This window comes from Alosa sapidissima, chromosome 21 (genome assembly GCF_018492685.1).
Source record: "Alosa sapidissima isolate fAloSap1 chromosome 21, fAloSap1.pri, whole genome shotgun sequence".
Classification (NCBI taxonomy): domain Eukaryota; kingdom Metazoa; phylum Chordata; class Actinopteri; order Clupeiformes; family Clupeidae; genus Alosa; species Alosa sapidissima.
This window is the reverse complement of record NC_055977.1, coordinates 12545293-12564712: the sequence shown is the minus strand read 5'-3', so window position 1 is coordinate 12564712 and position 19420 is coordinate 12545293. Positions and strand designations below refer to the sequence as shown.

The following is a 19420-nucleotide window of genomic DNA, read 5'->3' as shown; positions in this document are numbered from 1 at the left end:
TTTACCACTGATAGTGTTAATTTAAAAATGTATATTTGGGCGCATCTCTCATCACCCAAATAATTTGTCAAATGTCTCACATCTGACCTTTTGTATAGAGCTATAAAGAGACAACCAAAGACAGCTGGCTTAAACACTTTGCAATCAGCCACTGAAATAATGAAAAAAAGGCAGTCAAAGACGAATTCGCAAAGACGGATTCGCAAAGACGAACACTTTGCAATCTAAAACTCTTGCCAAGGGAATTCTGCTGACAAATAGACGTTCTTCTTCAGAAAAGAGTATTGATTGTATGTTTATGCACTGCTGGGACACACATGTCTGTCATGCTACTACCAATGGAAGTCATGGAAACTCATTGTGTAGTGAAAAAAAAACCCAACACACCTCTGACCGGATTTGCGGCGTCACAGTGCTGACCTGCATCTCATCCCTCTCTGCAATTCTGTTGGACAAAGCCTTAAACGAGACCACTAAAATGAGAAAAGCAATTAAATGAGGTGCATTGATCCAGCCCTCCCGCTGGGCCCTCAGCACAGGTTGATTGGCCTCCTCACCCAGGAGGTCTCACAGCTGTAAGTGATGCTGAAGTGGGGAAGATCAGCCATATTAATCACACATTGTTGTGGTGACATGTTTGGAGTTCTGCATGTCTAACCCCGATACACGATACAAATGGTGTTGACAAGAGCTTACTTGCAGGGGACCCATTACAAATGTTGGGACCCTGTGTCATCTTTTATTAAGTACATTCCACCAGGAATCTGAACAAGAGGTACCGCACCCAGTTTTACCACAATGAATACTGTTTTTGCATCAAGGAATTTCTAGACTGGGTTTAGATATCGCTGATCCTAAATACCAAAGAGCAAACATTGACAGTAGCAAGAAAAGCTAAAGTAGAAGAAACAAATTTCTTCTGAACTTCCCAAAACATGCAGGATTGTCAAGGTAAATGACACATTTTGAATGGCTGTAGAAACCTGTGAAAAGCCATTACAAGGTGGCTTATTGCAGTCTGTTAACTATATCAACATATCCACCATACACCACCGGTAGCATACCAATAGGAGAGAGATTAGGAAGCTCTATGGCCCCATATGTATTATAGGCTCTGCCCATTGCCATTTAATCATGACGAATCTGAAAGAATAAATCAACGTCATAAACATATTTAGAAAGAGAGGTCCTCTTCATAGCACACAGATTGCTCATGTGTATATCATGCTTACCCATAAATCACACAAGGTTAATATCAGATGAATAAAACATTTAGTCAACATATACATATACAGTATAGACTAAAAAACGTCAAACATTATCATCAGAACTGTCATCACAGGAGAAATGAAAAATATTTTGCTGATGCTCTTGGTGGACATCCATAAAACAGACACAGTTGTGTGTGGTTACAAGACATCTGTAGCATGGCCATTGAAGCCCATTCATGAAATTACCAAGGAAACAGCTCAGTAGCCTATTGCTATTCCATTCTTGTCCTACTCAAGATAAAGATTTAACTCTTTGCCCATGTTACCTGAAGGTGTGTTCCTGCAATGGAATGAAAAATGGTCCTGTGCTACAGTATATGTCTATATACTTTAGGTATACTTTCTGTATTCTGTATTACTCTAACATCTAAATTTACAGTAATATATTTAGATGAACAATCCTGAATCAAATTAATGTCATACTTGCACAGGATAGAAGCAGTATTTTATATAAGTCACATCCCGAAAAATCATAACACTCTTAAAACTACATTACATGGACTTGCAATACTGCGCTTACACACAGTGCACTTTTCACCCCTTTCTCTCTCAATCTATTTATCAAATTCTTTCTAGATCTTTCTTTATCCTAATAAATAGTTGGTGATCCCTCAGGATACCTCTGCACAGGACATTTGAGCAGCTAAATGCCATTTCACTATATATTTTACATAACAGTATCTCTGTGTATGTGACAAATAAAATCCTATTTGCCATATGTTTGCCATGATGGCCAGTCCAAGGCCATCAAAACCTGCCTGACCATTTTTGAGAATATCTTGATAACTAAATCCATTTCAAACAGGCTTCCTACAAGAATAATTAGTTTAAGCAGTATAATGTCTTATTTGTATATTTGCGTATATTATGTTGATATGTGCCTATATATATATATTGTTGTCTCTATTCTATAGTACTGTATGTGTCTATATTACTATTTGTCGACCGAATGTAAAAGTTACTACTACATGTCTATTTGTTACTACTACTTGTCTATTTCTTTAATGTATAGAGAGTGAACACCTACCAAAGTCAAATTCCTTGTGTACGTAAGTATACTTGGCCAATAAAACTAATTCTGATTCTGATAACAAAAGCTATTTCTGACTTTTTATTGATGACAGCATACTCTCTTACCACATTTTTATGGTGGTAAAACTTTAAATTAAACTTTAAATAAAAAAAGAATGGTGGTACCACATTATTATATCATGGGGTCTGTAAAACACATTTATGAGTTGCAAAAGTTTTTGCAATGATGCTGTTTGCCCATAGCATCACTTCTGCATTTCTCCTCCATGTTCTCAGAGAGTGAATCATCTTCTGTGGATTCTACCCAAGGTCCTGATCTCTCCAAACTAGACAGGATCTGGCGCCATCCCTTGCATTTGTAAAAGTGACCTTCGAACCATTCTATTCAGTTTCACTGTTGTTCAGGATCTCAGGCACTAGATTCCTTGGCTCCATATACTCATTGTAATGCCCAAGTTTCACTCTTGAGGTCATTGGCATACACTGCAGCCCCTGATATTGAGGTTGTTAATTTGCTAACACTCAATTGCCTATTGAGTGGCCTAAATCAGCCTGTGATTCTCTAACTCTGTGAAACATTGTGCAGTTAGCATTCCTCTATCGCTACTAGGAAAGCTTTGAGGCTAAAGAAGTTTAATCAAGCTAGAATACAACATAGCTAGCTATCTGTATGAATACCTGTGTGTGACTGAAATTTCAAACAAGAATGAGTTTAGCATAAGACATTCTGTGCCAAACCCTCAAGAATTGTTAATAGTTAAAGACTAACCAGCAGCCAGGAACACACAGTACACGCTTAGAGCAACAGTATGCCAAATAACTTTATCTGGCAAGTACAAGGAGTTGCTTGAACTTTAAATCATAATTTCACAACTTGTTCAAGTAGAAAGGTTACAGAGTTATTTTGGAATCTGAAAATATTGCATGAACTAGTCATCAGTAGTGTGAAAAACTTTTCTTGGGGGGGGGTACGTGTGTGGCCATGGCAAGCAGACACTGATAGATCTGGAGTCTGGAATAGTGCATCATCCTTACGTAGCACCCAGTTTTGAGATTGATGTGTGTGTGTGTGTGTGTGTGGAGGGCTGCCTGTGTGTATGTTTTCTGCAGTAACATGTGTGTACTGCCTGTGGGTCTGTTTGTATGTGCCACACTGGTTTTGTGGGTATTTGTGAATGTGTTAGGCATTCATCAGATTTTGCATGCAAACTCTCTGTGTGTGTGTGTGTGTGTGTGTGTGTGTGTGTGTGTGTGTGTGTGTGTGTGTGTGTGAGAGAGAGAGAGAGAGAGAGAGAGAGAGAGAGAGAGAGAGAGAGAGAGAGAGCGAAAGAGAGAGAGTTTGTGATTACAGGGACCAGGGACTCGCTGCATTATTCAGTGGCTTTTGGCCTGAAAACCTGCGCATCACCGTAATGTCAGGTCATTTTTCACAAGCTCACCAGGGGCTTAAAGTAACCTTGTGGTGCAGATACACACATAGAAGAGAGAGAGAGAGAGAGAGAGAGAGAGAGAGAGAGAGAGAGAGAGAGAGAGATAGAGAGAGTGTGTGAGAGTGAGTGAGAGAGATTTACTTCTGTTAACATATGCATAAAATATTTATGGTACTGGTTCATTGAGATCAGACCCCAAGGAACTGGTCAGTGGAGAGGCTATCCAAGTTTGGCCACTGATATTATGACACATACACACATAGACACAGACACAAATGCTTTTTAATATACGTCTGATAGGAACAACTGTTGCATACTTTTTCAACTACAGCATAATCTAGCCTGTTAAGTGTTCAAGATATATTGCTTGCTTGCTTGCTTCATTACTTGGTTTCTTCAAGCAATTTAGATGGTGTTCTGTTGATGCTCCTGTCCTCCGTATTGGGTGACACACATAACATCATCAAATACATGATTAGGCCTAACTGTTCTTTATTTGTGCATGTTATACAGGTACAGGGATATGCGCTTCTTTTGTTTGGACAATTCTTTTTTTTTTTTTTACATGAGATTCAGAGCTGTTACAGTTCTCAAGTTGATTGGGGAGTAGACAGGCCAAACTATTGGAGTCTTTTAGCCAGACAGTTTCGGAGTAAGATGAATGGGTATGGCGATGATGTCTAATTTTGCTTGATACTACAGGCCCTAAAGTGGTAACAACTGTGATGGAGAGAGCTGATTGCCGCCAACCTGACCTGTTAATCTGGACTCTACATCAGCGAACCGTCTCAGGTACATATTTCCTGACCTTAGGCTTTGTTTGTTTTTAAATGCCTGCCGACACCTCATCCCTGTGTTCACTGCGCAACCTATTGACTCCAACGTTTTTCTGGCTTGATGCAGCCGGAGCATCATGCATAATTTAACTTTTGCACGAAAAGCGTCAACACAGGATACAAATGCTCCATGACATTTGGGCTTTTTAATCATTCCATCTCCAGACACGTTTTAACCTCGGTCTCCGTGTGTGGTGAGTGCAGAGCGACTAATAACCTAATATATGCTAACCAGGGGCAGCCAGGAGAAATGAAACCTTCAGCAATTCATCTCAGCATGAACTGGGGGGAAAGACAGAGAATTGTGGTGCTGGAAACAGAAGAGTGAGAGCTTGAAAGGTCCTCCTTGCTGTGCCTGGGGATGAATCATTATACACTGTGTCTTTTGAACAGCTCCACTTGACGAGGACTCAAACGCTTGAAAGCAGCATGTTCTCACAGTTGGATGTCAATTGTGAAACCGACTCCATTCATATGAAATCATTGAGAGAAGCACATTAAGTATTGGGTACTGGTGAATACAATTTGAACTAAGATTACACTCATCTCTACGTGTAAGTGGATATTAACACTGCAGCAGTCTGTAATGACCTCTTTTGACCTCTATTTGATGATATATTGATCTATTTGGAATATATTTATAATGTCATCAAACAATATCAATATCAAACAAACTTAATGTGAAAATATTTATTTGAACATTCATTCAATATTATAAACAACAATTCTAAATGAAATAATCTTTCTTAACAACCTGTCGCAATTTGTTTAAAATGTGCATTTGGCTTGAAAAGACTGCCACTCTTTTGTAAAAGATATTTCTGCTCAGTCTTATTATACATTTATACACTGTATACAAAACACTTACAAAATTCATGTAAAACAGAAACTTCATAGGGTAAGTAAAGACAACATATATATAGAAGTGCAATGGTGTTTGTTTGGAAGGAGAGTTGTGGAGCCCTTGGGTGTAAAGACCATCTTTTTTAAATAATGCTATGTGAACTGCTACAGTATGAGTATGAACAGAATTGTCAATTATGTTTGTGAGCAAAAACACACACAAACATGGCACGCACACACACACAAACACACACACACGCACGCACACACGCTCGCACACGCGCACACATACACACACACACACACACACACACACACACAAACACGCACGCATACACACACGCACGCGCATTCATGGGCACACAGACACACACAGATACTATCTCTTCTGGATGTTGAGACCTTTTGGACGGCAAGACAGCGACAAGTACAAGGAGACATCTCTTGTTGCTGGGCTGCATTCACTAATAAACCAATATGTGTCTTAAATCCTTGCCACCATCTGACACAGGAGCATGAAATGACTGATCTGATGGCAGAAAGGCTTTAGATTGCCGCTCTGAGGACAGGAAATTAAGAGTCTTCACCGCATCATCCCCACCCCTTTTCCGCCACAGGTCGTGCTGTTTCCCTGGTCCCTGACCTGGTGGTGGTGCACGGGCAGTTTTGTGTTCCAGTCACCTCTTCAGCTCCTCCGTGTGAAGCCCAGGGACCTTTTAATTAACTCACGCTTCGTCCACCCGGTCAGACAGCGATTGGCACAGGAATGCTGTGAACTCATGGAGCTCCTTGACCCAAAAAGCAAACATCAGGGAGGCTGTATGACGTGTGTGGGGTCATGAATGGACAAAGTGACTTTTTTTTCCTTTTTTTTCTAAGGTCTCGGACTTGAATAGGGCAGTTTGTTTGTGAGTAGAGTGAAGTAGAGTGGAGTGGAATGAAGTGGGCGTTGTGTGTGTGTGTGAGTTGTCGGGGGTCGGGGTGTGGGACTCAGTTGGCTCAGAGTGTTTCAGGAACAACAGGAACATCACTTCCTGTCCTCCAAAGATGTGTGTGTGTCCGTGCGTGACTGTGAGTCCTCCATGCTAATCTCTCTTCTGAAGGATCTAAAACAAACACATGGCCACACATATGGTTTTAATACTACATTTACGTCAGACCAATCAGTATTTCAAACCCAGAAATGGGCTCACAGGTACTACATACTTGTTGTGTTGTTGGGGTTGGGTTAGTCTCAATCTACGTTGTTGTTGGTGAGCGCACACAAAGCATTTAGAATGGGTTTTTTTCCCCCTTTCTTTTTTATCTCAGAGCCACCAATCTACAGCTCTGTATCTTATAGGAGTACAGCACCCTCTGGTGGCTACATTGGAAGCTGCATCTACCAACAACTAATTTAAAATGCACAGAACCCACACACACAAATGTGCAGACACTATTTAGTGGGCCTCATGCTCAATATTTCTATGCCAGAGTTGGAGCATTTCTGTTTGCAGCCTTAACCATCTGCATTATTTATTTCATCATATTTTCCAGAGGACATCAGGAATTCAGACAATAGTCTAAAGCATGTCTCCCCAATCCCCAGTGTGTGTCATTCACTTATGCCCAGGTGCACATTTTATTCAGCATGTAAGAGCATACTGTTTTAGTGTAGAAGCAATATATTAAACATATTTATATATTCTGTGCATAATGTTCTCACCATTTCCATGTGTGTGTGGGTCTGTGTCGTGGTCATATTGATCATAGAAGTCTGGCCAACTGGTGTGAGATCAGCCCCAGAGCGACCAGCATACAGGGAGACATAGTCCTGCACGCCTGCAAAGACCAGGGAGGGAACAACTGTCAGAAAGGGAACAATGCTCTTGACAATGACACTTTGTGTGTGTGTGTGTGTGTGTGTGTGTGTGCGTGCGTGCGTGTGCCCACATGCATGTGCAACGAAATTCCCTCAGAATGTCTTTCAAAGGAAGTATGTGGCACAAACCAACAAAGAGAAAAAAAAACGGTCACATTTGTTAGTGAACCGTGACTGTTTACATATACAATTCTGACATCTTAAGTTCTCTGAGCGCCCACAAAGTGATTATTGCCCTTTCAGTGGTGCTGCAGCTGCAGCTGCCACACACAGAGGACGTCCTCCCTCTGTCATGCACTAGTACAGAGACACGAACGAGACTGGTCTAGCACGCTAAGGCGGCAGGGGAGCGAGAGTTTGTTTGGGTTGACAGAGCAGGAGGTGGAGTGCTGTGGTTTACTCTGGAGAGATTCTCCCTCTAATGTTTACATGGGCACTGTGTGACACACGGTCTCTTCTGATAACTATGCACCTACGCACGCAGCGCACTCACACAGACACACACACAGACACACACACACACACACGCTAATGCAATATAAGACACAAACAAAACAATTACAACAAAAGAAAACAATTGTAAATCAGAGTGCTGAGGTATGTTAATACACTGTTTGTATAAGCACACACAAACAAAACAATAAGTAAACACATACAGACACACACACACAGAAACACACACACACACACACACACACAAGATACCAGAGTACTGGATCTGCATCCTTAATGACCCCCCTCCGTCTCATCACTGTGAAGGCTTTTGCTAGAGCCAGCGCTGTTTGTTTAGCTTTCCTTGCTTCACGCTGGGATATGAAGCAGATGGGGCTTTCACTGGGATCTGTAGCATAACTGCAACAGGACCCACCTGCTTACATCCATAGCCCACTCAAACACTTTGTGTCTTCATTGAGCACTTGGCCAAGAGTAAGACAAAGGCCCCTCGTGGGAACCATATCAACAATCAACAAGCAGAAGAGCTCTGGTTTGCGGTGAAGGCCCCTTTCCCTGGCTCATTTAGACTCCATTTGCTGTTAAAGGAGTAGGTCTTATTGCCCACATAAATTACATTAACCGAGCAATTCTCCTTGATTTATACACAATACATAAGCTCCCACAAGACTGTGGACTGGGGAGTATAACATACTGTATTTGAAGGAGTCCAGATGTACCTGAATAGCACTCACGCAACCTCCTTTAATGAGAAAACTTGCCAGAAATGTGTGAATAAGTCATCTGTCTCACATACATTTTCTCTGGAGAGAGACACTCCTAATAAGGCTGTCTTTTGTTAGTGGGTTTCTCTGTAATAGGCTTTGATGGATGGGGCATTGAAATGATTCATGTCGGGCTCACTGTGCATTCTTCAGGCTGTCAGGAGTCCAACAGCACTCCCCCAATTCACTCCCACTCCAACCATCAAGAAAGCATCACTTACAGAGGTCACTGTGACTTTGACTAGAGGAGTGATTAAGACTCCTTCATAGTTTCTGTTTTCTTTCTTTGCATTGGGTAAAAAGTCTTGATGTGTTTTTCCTCACATTACTGTGGCTTTTATCACAATTCACAACTGCATGCATGGAAAAACCAAACATCCTCAAACAATTTTAGTTTAAATTAAGTAGTATTTAATAGCCATCCGTCAAATGTCAAGCTAAAGTACTGAAACTAAGAGCATGAGTTTGGCCAGATGGGTGTTGGCTGAAGCACAACTTACCTCATCTGTGGGAATATGGCGTGAGGTTGGGGGTTTGGTGATGGTCACCTCGTCCTCCATTTCCACGGTTTCCACCTCCTCTCCCTCGGTCACTTCCTCTGTCGGGGTGACATCTGTGCCTGGCTCCACATCTCCTGTGTCCCCTGCCTCCAAGAGGAACTTGTCCAGATCATCAACGCTCGAGTTGCCTGATTGGAGGAAAGTGTCGTGAAATCAGAAGAGCAATATAACACAACAAAACTACAAAACAAACATTCTCTAGCTTTATTCAAGGACTCAGTGACAGCAGCAGTGATGAGGAATTTCAGTCAATTCTGTGTGGTGAAGCAAATAGTCATGTTGCGCTCCCTCTCACAGCCATAAATGCTGAGTTAAAACCCTCAGACGTTTTATTTCCACCATGCAGAACTGTGTTCATGTCACAGAATAATACAATTCTCATGAGGCATAAGGAATCTACTGCAACTCAGCTGCTGCAGAGCTTGGTTTTAAGTTAAAAACATGTGCATATGTGGCCTGGAATGGCATGGTGTAAAACCACAAAGCCTTCAGAGCACTGGAGACAGTCCTGTGGATTGAGCGTTTGGAAAAACTTACTGTAAAAGCTATACTCAAAGGTGGCATTATAGTCTTCGTAGAGTGCTGTGGTGTCATATTCTTCAAAGTCGCTCTCAGCTGCGGAGGAAAAAACAACAGAGGCAGGGAGAGTTTATTAAGGGCAAACAGAGACGTGCAGGGCAGGATATTAGCAGAACCGCCTTCTCTGTCACGGCAAAACACACACATTCTGTAGGCCATCATCAAACCCTCGCGGATGCCAGAAATCGACCCCTCACTGACACTAAAAAACCTAAACTGCTACGGTAATGTGGTACCTCCTAAGAGGACTAACAAGGATATTACACCCACGTCCAATTATGTGTTCTAATTCTGAGTCCTTGAGGGGACTCCGTGCCAGATTCTCACGGTGAGCAACGAAGTCATACCATGTGGTTTGGTTTACGTCTGTTTTATTTTTTTTTCCCCTTCCAAAGCCTTCTCAAGTGTTCTTTATTCACATGGGCAGCTTAATTGGGTGAAAAAACAAAAGACGAGAAACGAGAAACGAGAAACGAGAAATTCTGAGTTCTGAGAGCTGAGAGTTTGGAAGAACACAACTGCCGATTTGACCCAGAGGAGTCACCATTCTGCTTTCATGTAAACCGTCCGTCATTCAGCACGGGTTTGACGGACAGCTCGAAAAGGGCACACAAAAGCAAACCTCGTCAGAAACGATGGGGTAAAGGTCAGTTATTCAAATAATCAACATTTCTGACACCCTGTGTCAGGACCGCGTTAGTGTATGAGATTGTCTTCATTTAGCGGAGCTTATTGTTTGAAACCTAATAGCCTACAGGGTTGCGTCAGCGGCGCGGCGCGGCGCGAGGCTGTGTAGAGAGTGGAGCATGCCAGGAACAGGAACAGCTGAGCTGATGCTGTCTGATACCGCACGCAGGTGACCTTATCCACTCCAACAGCAGAACAATTCAATGCCCCTGCGAATCGTATCGATAACATCTCTGCTGGCTGCTTTGCAATTAATACAAACTTCAAATCAAGTGTCATTCAAGCCATGGCTACTCAACTGGATGTATAAATAAAGTTATTTAACGTATATGACATTGCACACCACAATGGAACATTTCATGGTTTTGTTTTTAAAGACATGGTCTAGTATGTCTACTTCAAAGTGCAGACAAAGAGGCCAGATCATTCTGTTTTGCAGTAAACCTGACTGTCTGAGATAGTCTGCCAACAACCAAGTTTCACCACTGAACATCCACTGACCATCACATGACCGGACTTGGCTCTTAAGCTACGGAAGACTGGCACGAGGCACAGAGACCGCCGGGGTTGACAAGTCAGCTGCCAAATCACACACTTCTCCATCAGACTCGTGTGTGAACTAAGGCGATAGTCCAGGAAAAAAATCCAGTGTGCTTGTCCATCCATGCTATAAAAAGCCAGTGTGCCTTTGCCGTCTTTATTGTCCAGGGAAATGGAGACATTAAACACAATGGTGGACCTATGGACCCTTTCAACAATAAAAACAAAAACAATGCTTGAACATTATATTTGGTTCCCAATCTACTTCCTCTGCATTAAGATAACATATGGAATGTTAAAAAGGAAGTCTTGTGGGGCCAACTATGATGCTGATAATGGAACTCTCTTGAAAGGGTCTATACGCAGTAAAGAGGATCTGGACCATTAGGAGTCTTTGCATCTGACGGGCCTTTGAAATGTAGAGGGCATGGAGTGGGACTCCCTGCAGCCCACATCCTCACCATAGGACATAGCTGGATAAATAACCTCCCAAACAGGGGGCTGATTCTTCTGAATGACTTCTACAGTCGGGTACTGTCAATGAAGCGATTCAATGAATCCTTGAAAGATAACAGCAGGATCCCATGCAGTCCTGGTAATGTACTCAAGGTGTATAAATGTCATGAGTTTTACCATATGTTACTTTACCCAAAATCTTCAAGGTAATGCCTTAAATAAATGCTTGTCAACGTAAAATAAGAGCTTCCCTAAACAGTGAAGTTGCTGAAATGCTTAACTTCTTCTGAAGAAGTCCATTATTTTTTCTTTCAGTGAGACTGGGCATGATGGCCAGAAAGCCTGCTTTACCATTAGTTGCAGATGTTGTGTAGGACTTTTGTTATTCATTTTACTGCCAACTGTAAAAAAAAGCAGTACTACCATAGGAGGTTATTTAATCAAACGAGACACCAAATGCCTCAAACCTCAAACCAAAGGCCTCAAACCGCTGCCTAGCTTGTGTGATCATTCGGACATACTAAAATAACTCTGAATAACTCTTCAAGTCATTTCCCTCGTGCCTGGTCTAGTCCACTTGAGTCGACCCCAATAAATCCTGGGACCGCAGTCATGGAAAGACCCCCAAAGGAGCGAGTGGATTTACGTATGGAAGCACACAGGGCCGGGGGGGCTCCATCAACTGCAGGGCCTGATGGGAAGGTCCCGGTGTTACATGATGGGTTGCTGCTCCTTCATCAGGCTGGGCTAGCCACTAGACAGGCCTCTGCTTATCTGAACTACTGTACGCTCCCTCTATCATTTGTCCATTTCTCTCTCTAACATTTGTCCATTTCTCTCTCTATCATTTGTCCATTTCTCTCTCTATCATTTGTCCATTTCTCTCTCTATCATTCTGTAATATGTAACATTTTTCTCTCTATCTATCTTTCTGTTCTGAGATTGCTCATTGTTCCTTAAAACTGCATGGCCAATACACTGGCAACTAAGAAAACGGATGACAGCTGCAATAGACGTAAGAAAAGCAATGTGAATGAGAGGCTTGAAGGCTTCTGAATAAGAGTTTGTGTTGCTCTGTTATGCAGTTCCGTGTATGCAGGACAGTGGAGGGAGGCATGACGACCCAGACAAAGTTAATGAAGTAACACGATTCACATGAACTGCATTTACACAGTTCATGTCCTCTGAGCACGCGCGTGTGCAACTCTACAGAAGCACATATACGTATGTGCACGCACAGCACACACATGGAAATACATTCACAGTAATATTTATAAACATACACACAGTGCTGCACACACACACACTGTCACTATCTCTCTCTCTCTCTCTCGGCTTACAGCTTGGCCACTATTCTTCTTTCAGGGTAACCACAACACAAGCCCAACTGACGAAGAAGCAATACCTCACTTCCCTGGCTTGATCTTTATGCCCCAGTGTTAATTCAGAACCCCCGTCTCTCACTCTCACACACACACACTGCACATGCGTAAGCACTCAGGCAAGCAGCCTGCAGTCCAGCACGGTATGAGATCCACTCTGAGTCATCGCCTCAGTCTCACATGACTGCTAAGCCGTGGGAAAAAGAGCGGTCTGGTGCAGAAAAGTCACCTGGATCCCCACCAATAATCAGCTACAATCTTTTAATTACAAACATTGTCTCCTCAGATGGAAAGTGCCGCGGGCCATGTGCCGTACTCGAGGCGGTGTGCTGTTTACTCTACGGCTGCCAGCCTACAGGAAACAGTCTCCAGTGTCATGCATCAGTGAGCCAGCCAGCTCAAGACGCTGAGAACCAGGTGTCTTCTCCTCTACCACGATAAATCTTCTCTATCCTACCTCCGTATAAAACATGCAGTCTCCTTTAAATCATTTTTCAAACAAGTCAAATTATAAAACACTACTTGTGTGCCAAAAAAGACCCCATGAAAGGTTAGAACAATCTAAACAAACTATTAAATAAAATAATATGTTGCTTTCAAACCTTCCTTCAGCAGCAGGAGTGTAGAACGCTATGCCAAATGCACTGGCAAAGCCTTGAAGCAGTGAGTAAGCTACAGTATGAGTAACTGTGTTTCCAGTGAGAAGGAGCATGGGGCCAGCTTTGTGGTTTCAGCGTGAGAGCCCGCAGCAGGTAGAGCTGGTGTTGGCACGAGAGTCTCCTCCGCGCTTGCGGTCCAGTGAGAGAGATCTTTGTGTGGCCAGCGGTGGGGAGCCGTTCACACGGCCCACGGACCAATCCCATCATGTCATGCAGCCTTTTCTTATAATGCAGGTCTTTGCCTATAGAGTCTCTTGCATCACCGCTACCCTGGCCACCACACCAACACTTCAACCTACACACAGCACTTGTCTCATCCACCTACACAAAACACCCACAACAGTCAACTCACCCACCCACCCTCATACACCCACACACACATGCATACACACACACACAAGCATCAACCCAGCCCACTCACCCACTCACCCAACACACACACACACACACACAAGCCAGCATATTTTCACATAACCTGGCTGACCCACATTGCACTTTCCTGCCTTTCATCCTTCACTGTTGTCCTCTGTGTGTCATCACCACCACCCAGGTTTTTGTGAGTCTGTGGGTTTGGCTAGTCCAGCAGCTTCATGCAATGGAGTGTGGAGGCGACGCTGCCCTGGGCCAATCCTATGTGGACTCTCCAGAACACCGAGTGATTGTTATCAGGTGGAGACATACTCATGAGTCAGCTCAGAGAATACATGGAAGCCCAGGATCCATACAAAAGAGAATAGGAAACACGTGCGGACAGAGAAACAGAGACATAATAAGAATGAGAACAGAAAGAGGAAACAGGGGAGAGAGAGAGAGAGAGAGAGAGAGAGAAAGAGGAGAGAAGAGTAAGGTACATGTGATTGGGTAGCTGTTGTGTGACTTTCACATTAAGCCTATCCCAGTTTCGCTGATTAATTTGAGAGCATCAACCCTTCTGCTGGCACAAGCCACAACACGCTCTCTTCTGGACATGTCCCATCAGAATCCGACGCCGGCTTCGCCAAGCTTCCAAGACTACTGAGCGCAGCTGTACGCCCCATAATAACAGAAGATAAAACCCTCATCATATCACCATTATCCTGCAATTACACCGCAGAGCCACACAACAAGAAGCCAGTGTTATGGAACTCCCTCTGCAAACTCAGCAAAGGAGTGGGTGATATTTCCTGAGAACAAACCAATAATGAAAACCATTTATTGGTGTGCACACTGTGTAACTTGCCTTTAAAACAAACTGTTTTGATCACCATCTTTATTCAATTTAGAAGCTGTTCAACTCTTGGCTCAACTAAACATGCCAAGTACAGTTCAAAGTCATTTTTAGTAATTGCTTGCATGCAAGACATGAAATATAATTGCATTGCGCATCTTACATTGTGTAAGTAAGCCCTACACAATGTCTTTGTTATCTTTAATGATTACAATACTTTCCACAACCACTTAGAAAGCCAGATACATGAAAGATCTTTCACAATCACTTTTGCAAACCAAACTGATTCATTATCTCCCTCAACCTCTTCTCCTCACTCGCTTTTTCATTCAAAGGAATCCAGCTGGATAAAACAAAAGATGAGGGGGAGGATCTGATGGAAATGAAGGGAAACAGTAAAGTCCTTCCAATAGTTATGCACCCACTCTCTCTCTCTCTCTCTCTCTCTCTCTCTCTCTCTCTCTCTTTCTCTTTCTCTCTCTGCCAACAAACATGTCTACACAAAACATCTGTGCACCGGGCCAGATCAGGGATTATGTGGTCCCAATGACTGTAGTCTCTGTCTCTTGACACCACTCCAGAGTGAGTGAGATTCAGACAGAAAGAGAAGCAGAGAGGGACAGAGAGAGAGAGAGAGAGAGAGAGAGAGAAAAGAGAGAGAGGGAGAGAGAGAAACTCTCTGCTGTGACCCACAACTGCCTAAAAGCCCTGTGGATACACAGAACCTGTTTACATTTTGTCAATATTTTGCTTGGGTTCGGATCAGCAAAAAAAGCTTTTTGGGATAACTGAATGTTGCAGGCCATATGTGTTCAGACCACCCCCACCATGCCCTATGGCCAACACTCTATCACTTCCACATGTGACCAGCATAATTCATCAAAGCACATTAAAGAGCCAATATTGCATTGCTGTGATCAATGTGGGGGGAGGGGAGGGGGGGGTTAATTTCCAGCCATGTTTCTGTGTCAATGCTCTCAATGAAAAACATACAGTTCTGTATCTGTGGCATTAATTTAAGTGTTTCACACGCATACACACACACATACACATACACACACGCACACACACACACACACACACACACACACATACACACACACACACACACACACACACACACACACACACACACACACAAACACACACACACACAAACAAACACACACACACACACACACACACACACCAAAAAGTCACCTAAACTCCAAGAACACACATACACTGTATGATACCCTTGCAAGTGCATCCACTATAAATCACAGTATTGATCATTAATCCCAGCAAGCTGATTTATCTCATTCACTACCACTTTGGTGTGCACGACTAACCATGCACACACACAGATACAGCTGTGGAGTGCAGGACAGCCTGGTCAAAGGCAGCAGATATTCCATGAGTTCTCTTGGCACACACACTTGATATTCAAGCTCGTGCTCATAGATTATTTGCTTCTCAACTTTCACTCACACAGACACTCTCCCGCACACGCCTACCACCAGCTCACTCCAACTTCTACTTTCAAAACTTTCTCCACTGACATTTTTCATTTATCTTTCTTTCTTTCTTTCTTTCTTTCTTTCTTTCTTTCATTCATTCACTCACTCACTCACTCACTCACTCACTCACTCACTCACACACACACACACACACACACACACACACACAAAAGCAAACAGTCAATCACACACACACACACACACAAACACACAAAGGCAGCAAAAAAGTAAACTTCAAAGTTATTTCCCAGCTGAGAGCAAGTCTTTCTATCTTTCAGATGCACATAAACACATACATTCTGCACATTAACATCAGTATAACTGCAGCACTCACCCCGGCAGAAAGGCATAAGCAGTAGGGCTCCAACCAGGCAGACAGTCAGATGGGGAAGCCTGGACATGCTGCACAGAAGAGAGAGCGTGTGCATGAGAGTATGTGTGTGTGCGAGAGAGAGAGAGGGGGAGCGCATGTATGTGGGAGCGAGTGTGTGAGTGATCAGCCTCCACACTGGGCTCTGAATGACTGAACCAGGCACAAGTGTGAGAGGGGAGGGAAAGAAAGAGAGAGGGAGGGGAAAGGGAGGGAGGGGAAAGGGAGGGAGGGGGAGGGAAGACAGGGACAGGGAGGGGGAGTGGCTGGTGAGAAGATTCCCTATGCCTGGATGCCCCCACACAACCTAGTGCTTCTTTGGCCAGCTAGTTGGTGATTCAGGATCAGCTGTGAAGTAGCCAGAAGGCGGCTGAAGTTAGGGTCTTAAATCATTTAAGTAAAAAGGGTTTAGTGGGAGGTGGATGAGTTAGGGGTGAGATGAGGATTATAGGCTCCTGACTGTAACCATCCTTTTCATCCTAAATGTTCCCATCATGGATTAACGTTAGTGTTTGATGAACCAGTTTAAGGCCAGTATTTCAGGTCATGGAGTCTATTTGTAAGAGGTCAGCCAGGACTGATTATAATCATTAAGTCAGTCAGTCTACACTGACAAAACTCAACCCTCACAGACAAGCGAGAGGTGTTTGATCATCACGCTGATATCGTAACACCCCCAATTATCACCACTTTTGTTCGGAAATTCTAAAACAACGATGTTTTTTAACACTTCAAAATAAAATTTTCTAAATGAACCTTACATTTTTCAGTAGCCATAGGTATGTAGATTTGAACAAAATCTGTTTTGGTTCTTAACGGATTACTGCCTGAAATATCCGATTTTTTTCCGATTTTTTTACCAGTTATATGGAGTTATAGTGCTGGCCTGATGGGTCGCCTATCTACGCCGTTTCAACGGCACATGAACAATTCTTCTAGACCGAGAATTCTCGTCATGAAATTAAAATTCCACTGGAGCTCCAAGCGGATGTGTACATGCAGCCTTACAACATTGTTTACAGCTCTTTGAGTCACGGTAAAATGTAATTTTTGGTACACAGCTAATTTAGATACACCTATGGTGTGGGTGCTTGCGTTTCTTTAGGAATCCGCCATCTTGGTTTGTATAGAAATGGATAATAAGTGACACATACACGCAAGACGGCGGAAATACGGGACCGACAGTAATAGGGGGAGTTCCGATATGATATGATATCTGGTTACAAATTTACTAGAGGCATAGGGTAGCAAAGGAGCAGTTCAGCGCAATTTTAGTCACAATTTGGCACAGCGACTGGTCAGTTTTATGATTGAATGACACATGGCTAAGGAAGCTCTTCTGCACTAAGCTTATGATGTGGTTGTATTCCCACGAGGTGGAAATATTAAACTCCTGACCCCATCACCCCAGGAAAATGGTAGTGTTATCATAAGAATTATCATCGATAATTATCATATAAGTGACATATCAGTCGATAACCATAGGCTAAGCTTATATATAATAGAAGCTAACTGTTATCGTAATCAACTTCATTGATTTGATAACGTTAAGTTGATGTTAGCTTTGATAGATTTGTTGGTAACGTTAACATTATTGCTAACGTTAACTTAGGCCTAGAAGCTAACTGTTAATGTTAGCTAGGCATACGTTAACATTATCTAGCCTAGAAGCTAGCTGCTACATTTTCAAGCAACGATTAACAGTTTATCCAAATTATATAGCCTATCATGACAAAGTAACTCAATATACAGTAGGCCTACCAATAATTTCAAAAGCTAACGTTAATTGTACCGTTAACGTTACCTTTGTGATAAGCCGTCTCAGTGTAACAGTTATGGAAATGTCTGGTAATGGTAGCAACCATATACAGTCTATGGTAGCAACGGTTTCTGAATGGATTTTGACATTTGAAATCAGTTTTAAAAAAAGTTACTCAAAGATTCTACAGTAGACTAGCCTATGAAACCCGGGAGGTGTCATTGCAATTTGCAAGATATTTTGTGGGTGTGTGTCAAGAGAATGTGCGGTAGTTTTTACCATAGACTGTATATAGGTTTTTACTAAAGTGTGTGCTCATTTTAATAAATTGTGCACTTGTTTTACTAAATCGTGCTCACATTTTAAGCCTAGGCTATTACCGGTAGATTAATTTATGTAAAATGCACGATTTAGCCTAGCCTAACATAAAGTGAGCACACTAATGAGTGCCTTTTGCGTCCCTAACAAATAATCAGTTCTAAAGTTGCTCTAACAACAAATAGGCCTAATGTAAAAAACGTAATATTACTATATATGCCATATCAATAGGGCCCAAAAGAGCAAATAAAAGCCAATAAAATATGTTCTTTTTTAACAGGACTTCTCTTTTATAAAATGTTGGTAAAATGATAAAATTTTCACAGTTGTATATTGTCTCAAGTGTAATCTCATTGTTAAGCAATGGTTAATATTTTCTTAGAAAAAATAATAATCATTGTCCCCTAATTTAATATCAGTCCTGTTACTATCACCATAAACCCCTATAAAATGATGGTACAAACCAGAAGTGACATAATTTTTAAGAAGGCCTAAGTGACATTGAGAGGACCGTGAATTCCACAGTGTAAGCAAGGCTAAGTTTCTATCTTCTTAAATATCCTTTTTTTCATGTTTTATCAGGGTTGTGAGAGAGGGGCCAGCATACATGTCCTGTTACCATTTTTAAAGTGTACATATAAACAATTATTAGGCCACTGATATTACCAATATCTAGAAGTAATAACCTTTCAGATTACATACCATGTGCCTTCCTAGCCTTGACCTGTTAGCTAGAAATGAGCAATTTAGCATTAAATCATCAGTCCTGTTACCATCCGTCCTGTTAATATCCTACAATATTCTATGTAATAGGTAAATGGTAAAAAATAAATGCATAGCTTGAGATGACCCAACACAATTTCTTGTCATGTTAAGATGTGTTAATTTAATGGGCTGGGCATTGAAAAAAATCA

The 19420-nt window shown here is 42.3% G+C and overlaps 1 protein-coding gene across 1 annotated transcript; it reads right to left on the bottom strand.

The window, feature by feature from the left end:
* Positions 1 to 5244: 5244 nt before the first annotated feature.
* si:ch211-191i18.2 (uncharacterized protein LOC564095 homolog) lies at positions 5245 to 18291 on the bottom strand. The gene is made up of 6 exons (XM_042075923.1): positions 18234 to 18291; positions 16394 to 16461; positions 9588 to 9665; positions 8991 to 9178; positions 7118 to 7233; positions 5245 to 6518 (listed from the first exon to the last, which is right to left on the bottom strand). Exons 2-5 carry the CDS (start codon positions 16458 to 16460, stop codon positions 7159 to 7161), a joined length of 408 nt encoding a protein of 135 aa, XP_041931857.1. The 5' UTR covers position 16461; positions 18234 to 18291; the 3' UTR covers positions 5245 to 6518; positions 7118 to 7158.
* Positions 18292 to 19420: the final 1129 nt, after the last annotated feature.